We start from the raw sequence: 7,698 nt of genomic DNA on the forward strand, positions 1-7,698 counted from the left end.
AGAACGGCCCGTTCTGAAATTAGAACAACCCGTTCCAAAAGTGATATTAACACATAATTGCCTAGACTGGAACGACCGTTCCAAACAAGAGATTTTAGGCCATTTTAATAACTCGAAACGGCCCGTTCTGGTTAAGGTTTTTAACCCTTTTTTAGGAGCTTGGAACGACCCGTTCCAAACTAGGGTTTTAGGCCCTTTTAGGAACGTGGAACGGCCCGTTCCAAATTGGGAACGGTTCGTTATGGTTTTGCAACAGGCCGTTCCAGGCTACTAAAACCAGATTGTTTGGGATTTTGGGCCTTCTAATGTCCTGTCCTGTTGTTGGCATGCTTTGGGAGCTCCTTCCCTTCATAACAGAGGTCCATTTCCTTGTTTGTATGCCCCCGGACGAAATTGGGTGTCTACAATATAAAATCAACCTTGATTACAAGTGATTAATTTGCTGCATTAACATTGAAAGTTTGATATATTGGTATTGTACCTTGTAGTCTCCTGTAATTTGTTAAATCAAATTGAGTAAAGGTTGAGTATTGAAATCTTAGTAGGCTATAATCAAGAAATTTCGTAATTAGATGCATCTTGGCATAAAATCTAATCAATCTCCCTTCTAGATTCTAGTAAATAGGAACCAACACCTTGGGTTCCCATGGGAAACCCTAAGGGAACTTGATGTGATTTTGAGTAAAGATATTGCTTGTATGTGTGAATTGGGTGATATTGAATGTTAATTGCATGATATAGAACACACTTATCGATTGAATTGTGTGTTTTGGTGATTTGAAGTGTGACTCGCAATTCTCTGTTTTCTGCTATGCATGCTATTCCTAATACGTCGTTAGGCGCCACTTGGGGAACTCTTGACGTTGTCGAGATCTTAAGGTCTCTCACATCGGGCATGGGATGACTCTCGTTGGGCGCAAAAACTCTGGGAATTTTCTATGATGTTTCTATTGAGTGTGAGTTGACTCTTGCCAAATGTGTACACTCTAGAGAGCTCTCGGTGGTGTTCTTGCTAGGCATGGGCTCGGTCACACTAGGCACAATCCAGATAGAGACCAATGTGGTCTTATAGATGTATCGCGTCAGGTGTGGGGTGTGTGTTGTTGGGCACTGTCCTGCTTGTGAATCCTCTACCATTCTTCTATTAAGTCCTGTAGACACCTAATTTCGTCCGAACAAGTAAATTGAGAAATATACTTCTATTTTGTGAAGAAAATGAGCTCCCAAGCAGGGAAACAACAGGACATGACATCAGGAGGCCTAAAGCCCAACAAATGCTGATTTAGTAGTCCAGAATGGGCTATTCCCAAGCCAGAATGGCTCGTTCCCAAACTGGAACGGGCTGTTCCCAAGCTGGAATGACTTGTTCCCAAACTAGAACAAGCCATTCTTAAACTGGAACGGGCCGTTCTAGAATACTAAAAAATGTATAAAACCCTAGTATGGAACGAAACATTTTAGAACAGGTAGTTATGTGTTAAACTCAACTATGGAATGGGCCGTTCTGGTTTAAGAACAGGCCGTTCTAGATATGAAATTAACGTATAATGAAGGGGTCCAGAATGGACCATTTCGAATCTGGAACGGGCCGTTCTGGCCACTTCTGATGTCTATAAATAGCAGACTCAAGCATTGTTCCAAGGGCTAGCTGGAAAAATTCGTCTAGAATTCTAGTTAGCTCAAAATATCTCCTTCTCTCTCCTTTTGTATTTCTTGAGATTTGTGAGGTATTTGTGTAGTGTGAAAGGTTGCCACAAAACACCTAAAAATCCCACATTTGAAGAACATCATTAAAGCTTGCCACGAGGTATTATCCACCGATCTCTTTCTCCATCTTCCACCTCTTTTATTTTAAATATCGTTATAATAAAGGAAATAATCATGTAGACATCCTAGGTTAATTTGTGTAATTTAAATTTCATGTATATAAATAATCATCAGTAAAGGGGACTTAATATTTAAATTATTATCTCTTATGTTAGCTTCATCATTGGGTACCGATTAAGGGCGTTGTAGGGGTGCTTGATACCTTCCCTACATGTAATCACTCCCGAACCCAATTTTGGTTATTAAGGCCATTATTGGATTTTCAAAAAACCTTTCTTTTTCCAATGTTTCGAGTAAAACATTGGTGGCGACTCCTACGAGCCATTTTTCAAAACTATTAATTAGGGATTAGTCTGGTTTCCGGGTATTCCTTACTTGATGAGATTTTCAAAAGGTAGTCCAAACCATTAGTTGTAAGATCAAAATTTTTCGGGTTGCGACAGATGGCGACTCCATCCTTGAGATCTATTCTATAAGCTCGTACCTCTGTATCCTTGAGATCTAACAAGAACGAGAAGGTGCGAGTCTGCGTGGACTATCGAGATCTAAATCGAGCCAGTCCTACCACACGTTGACGTGCTCGTAGACAACACGTCCACGAACACTATTTTCTCATTTATGACGGATATTCGGGATATAACCAGATCAAGGTGGCCATCGAGGATTAAGAGAAGACTTCTTTCATCACTCCTTAGGGTACCTTCTATTATCAAGTGATGCCTTTTGGTTTGAGAAATGCAGGGGCAACCTATTAGAGAGCAATGGTAACCCTATTTCATGACATGATCCACAAGGAGGTAGAGGTGTATGTAGATGACATGATTGCTAAGTCAAAAGACGAAAATGATCATCTCATCCACCTAAGAAAAATATTCAATCAGCTCAGTAGGTACAAATTGAAGCTAAACCCTACTAAATGTACTTTTGGAGTCCGATCAGGAAAACTCCTCGGGTTCATTGTCAGTGAAAAGGGGATAGAAGTGGATCCAAACAAAGCCAGAGCCATAATAGAAATGTCTCCCCCTAGGATAGAAAAATAGGTTAGGGGATTTCTTGGAAAGGTGAATTATATAGCTCGTTTGATATCTCAGCTAACAGACAAATGCACTCCCATCTTCAAGCTACTCTGGAAGAGTCAACTCATGGAATGGAATGAGGAATGCCAAACCACTTTCGATAGGATTAAGCAATGTCTCATCAATCCATCGATATTGATGCTTTCTATTGAAGGAAAACCTCTCATTCTATACCTCACGATTTTGGAAGATTCCATGGGATGTATGTTGGCACAGTTAAGCGAGGCTGGTGGTCAAGAAAGAGCTATCTATTACTTGAGCAAGAAGTTTATCGACTACGAAGGTCGATATTCGCCCTTGGAGAAAACATGTTGCGCCCTAGTGTGGGCCACCCAACGGTTAAGACAGTACATGCTGACACATACCACCTAGTTAATATCCAAAATGGATCCTATCAACTACCTACTTGAAAAGTCTGTTCTGGTTGGGAGGATTGCTAGATGGCAGGTTTTGCTGTCGGAATACGATATTGTATATGTCTCACAAAAGGCAATCAATGGCAGTGTCCTGGCCGACCACTTAGCAAGCAAACCAACCAAGGATGAACACGTGGTGAAGGACGAGTTCCTCGATGAAGAAATATTGACTTTGGAGGATGAGGTAGAAAAGCAAAGTCAAAATGAATCCTGGTCAATGTTCTTTGACGGGGCCTCTAATATAATGGGGCATGGAATAGGAGCCATACTACTATCGTTCCAAGGAAAACATATCCCAGTGACGACAAGGTTGGATTTTGAATGCACCAACAACATGGCTGAATACGAAGCTTGTATATTGGGTCTACAAGCTGTGCTAGATAACAAAGTCACCAAACTAGAAGTCTACGGCGACTCAGCTTTGGTGATATACCAACTACGAGATGAATGGGAAACGAAAGACCACAAATTAATCCCCTATCGAGCATATGTGCAGGACCTGATGTCCCAATTCGAACCATTAACTTCGAGCATACCCCGAGAAAGGAAAATCAATTGGCAGATGCACTGGTCACATTGTCATCCGTGTTTGCTATAAAAATGGATGCGAAATACTGATGAAGATTTTCGCAATCTCTCCACTTGGCAAGCGGACCAAGTTTCGATGTAGTATTTAAGTATCGTCCTCAGGGATTTGAGAATTTAGTAATTCTTACTCTAATGATTAATATAGAGATGTTGATATGATTGGAAGTGAGCTAATGTGAGGCAAAATTAAATCGGTAATGTAAAAGTTATAAGAACAATTATATGAAACAAGGATTGGACCCTAGAGCACTTGCTAACTCCTAAATTTCCTTAAAATAAATATGATTTCATCTTCATGACTTCCACGTTCATTTAGTAATTCAACAAGATCCCTCAAAATTGAATCCTAAAGTAATTAATCTAAAACATGATTCCTCTATGTTTTATGATTAACACTTTGCATTAAGAGCACTGACTTGAACAAGGTGACTAAACAAATCAAGTCTATTCCTAGAGCAAGAGATGTTTAGGTGCAAGATTCAGTTCGGGTTTTCAAAAACGTTTTCCAACCGGATTCAAAAACCAAAAATCATACAACGGGTGATCAAGCCGATATAAGCATTAAGAGAAGAATCAAACACAAGTAATGAAAATGAAATGCATATATATATTTAAGAAGAAGAAGAGTTAGTAGTTACATCTAGACCAATCCTCAAAGATTTAGCCCCTCATGGCCATTTACAAGATCAAAGGAGTGGAATAAGAAATTACAAAGGAAGAGATGAAGAAAAAGGAGTTGATCCTCGTTCCCAAGTGATCCAGCCTCCAAATCTTCGTTCCCACTCTGTTCTTTCTTCCTCCTGTGCTCCCCGCTCTTGTTTTTCTCTTTGTTTTCGTCTCTCTCTTCCTTCTCTCTCTCCCCTGCCCTTTTATAATTGCTAGAATTAAAACATAGTAGGCAGGAAAGAGAAGAATCCGCTCAGCGCCTTGAAACGGCTGAGCGGATTGGGAGTTCTTCACCATGAAGAAACCTCAATGGCTGAGCGCTTGAGATCCGCTGAGCGCTTTAGAGGCAGAGAGCACCCCTTGTTCCTGGATGAAATTCGCTGAGCGGATGGGAATGGCTGAGCGGATTGAAGGCAGAGAGCACTCCTTCTCCTCCAAGGCCAATCCGCTGGGCGCTTTGAAGTGGCTGAGCGCCTTGAGTTTGGGAAGTTCTCTGACCTGATTCCGCTGAGCGCTTTAGAATGGCTGAGCCATTCTTCTCCAGATTTCAAAACCTACAAAATAAGCACCAAATTGGATCAAAGGCTTCCTATTCCCTGTACTAACATTAATCAAAAGCACCTCTTTGATTCTAAGCATATATAGATCAAAATAATATCAATATGTACACAAAATGTGTGATGAGTCAATATTTTCCCCTATTTTCTTAACTTTCTGTACTTATTTTAATCTCTGATTTGCGCTTAATTGTTGATTATATGCACTGTTTTCCATTTGGGCTTTAATTGGACCGGTAATTCACATTTTAACTAATTTGAATTTTCTGGATCTAATTATTCCATATTTTTATTTTCAGGGCAGTTTAATAATTAATTGAGCTTGGAATTAATTTTTGGACTTCAAGAGGAGCTGCCATGTCATCTTCCACGTCATCTGCCATGTCATGCTGCACCATTTTCCACCTCAGCATTCATTTTTAGTTTTTAGGCTATTTTATTGTTATTGGGTCAGACATGTAATTGTTTTGGGGCCCAATCTCATTTTAAGTCATTTTAGGTTTAGGCTAGGGCTGACTTGGCAGCCACTAGAGGAGGGGTCTGATGTGACCACGTGAACAGTGCCTCCTTCATATTTTTTGGGCAGACGTTTTGCTCTCTTGTAGCCTAGCTTCACGTTTTGTTCTCCTGGAGCTGCCATTTTCATTTTACTCTCTTCTTCTCCTCTTATATGCATTTTGTATCTGAACTGAACCTTTACATTTGAAATACAGATTGTCATTTTCGTTTCCTTCTCTGCCTTGCATTTTTGTTTTCTGTTTTCATTTTAATATGGAAGGCTAAAAAACCCCTGGGTTGGGTTCTTGTTGTGGATTGTAATCTCTCTTTGAGGTTGGGTATGTTTGTATGTCTCTGTTCTGCTTGTTCTTCTCCATTTAACCTCTCTGTCCATGCTTAATGGGCTGTGCTCCAAGCCATAGTTGCTTAATCTGTGAAGAGGTTGATGTTGTATACGTTTGCTTAATTCGTGTAGGGAAATCTTGAGTTAATCTTCGCTTAGTTGGTTAACTCGGATGGAACAAGGATTAAGTGGTTAATAGAGTAATGTTTGAGAACCAGGGATAAAAGAGTTACAATCCGAACAAGGAGCCAATCCATTTTTACTTGTTGTTTTATTTCGTTTTATTGTGTTACGAACTGAAAACCTGAAGGCAAAACCCCCTACTGTGTGTTTAAGCCTTTAACAGTAAACGACGGTCCTTGGGAGACGACCTAGGAGTCACTTCCTAGTACTACATTTAATTGTATTTATTTGACCGGATACGACTCCGATCAATGTGCTAGATAAGTGTCTCAAGTGAGTATTAAATCAAACTAATTAGACACTTATCAAGCTACCCCCAACTTGGAAATTTGTTTGTCCTCAAACAAAAAGTCTTAACTAAGAGTATAATATAACTAGTTTATATATCCAGTGAATCACTAAAAGTTTCACCCACAAAAAATATGTTAACGCACTTACATGATTACAAAGAATCCAATGAACTTGTTTATGAAATCCAGTGAGTACATGTTACAACAAATGGTGCCCACATGATAACAAAAATTATGAACCTCAAGCACACTCAAGGGAAATATTCACTCATCTTCCATTGTTTTCAACCCAGAGCACTCAAATTTCCTCACCAATGTGTATCTCTCAATGATATGTTGTGAAGGGTGAGTGTTTCTCTCATTTCATGCACTAAAATACGCTAAGTCTGATTTGTTACTCGTCTCCCACAAGTCTATTGTTAAGACTAAGCATGGATCACTAAGGGCTTAAGAGGGTTGTAATGTGGCCTGGCTATCAGAGATTTGGTTTTTCTTTGGGAATCTGAAGGCCTGTTTGACAAGAGACATTCTCACTCATATGGGTTAATTCCAATTTCTTGCACTAGCTTGAACTCTCTTGACTCTTTATGTTTCATCCCTCTTTTTGAAGGAATTTACTGGTTCCTTCTCTTTCAGACTGTACACAAATTGATGAACTAATAACAAGGAACCTTGATTATAAAATTAACTCTATATATATACATATATATATATATATATTTTTTTTTTGTTTTTTTGTTTTTTTGTTTTTTTTTTGTTTTTTTTAGGGTAATGTAGATATACACAGGAACACACTTTGCCTGTACAATTCAGCTCCAACCATATGATCTCTTCATACAAGCTACCCCCAACTTAGTTCAAAACCCACTTATTTCATGAGAATGTCTCTTACCAACAAGGCTAAGGACAGTCATGGTTTTTCTTTTTAAGCTTAGGGTTCTGTTTAGGGTCCAATTTGCTAATCAATGATCAATGTAATTCTTGGGTTGGCTATTTGGTTCCTGGCTAAGTAAAACAACTGCCTTAGTACATTCCAAGCATAGCTTAACTGCAACTCATGGGAGACTCAAACAAAACTGACCGCATGAATCAGTGATGACTCTCAATGATGAATTTCAACTGTTTGGCTCACTCCCTCACACGGCTTGGTTAAGTGCCCTGGATGTCAACAACTTCAGACTCATTTCAATTTCACTTGAACATACTTGAAGCACACAATTAAAGTCAAAAATGTACAACCACTTGTGCAACAAT

General features: G+C 39.3%; 1 protein-coding gene across 1 annotated transcript; it reads left to right on the forward strand.

Moving 5' to 3' along the window:
• Window positions 1-3,287: 3,287 nt before the first annotated feature.
• On the forward strand, window positions 3,288-3,917 carry LOC145954446 (uncharacterized). The gene has a single exon (XM_083068641.1). The coding sequence runs from the start codon at window positions 3,288-3,290 to the stop codon at window positions 3,915-3,917; it is 630 nt and encodes a 209-aa protein (XP_082924767.1).
• Window positions 3,918-7,698: the final 3,781 nt, after the last annotated feature.

The sequence above is a fragment of the Cajanus cajan genome, chromosome 1 (assembly GCF_000230855.2).
Source record: "Cajanus cajan strain Asha chromosome 1, NIPB_CcT2T_4, whole genome shotgun sequence".
Taxonomy (NCBI): Eukaryota; Viridiplantae; Streptophyta; class Magnoliopsida; order Fabales; family Fabaceae; genus Cajanus; species Cajanus cajan.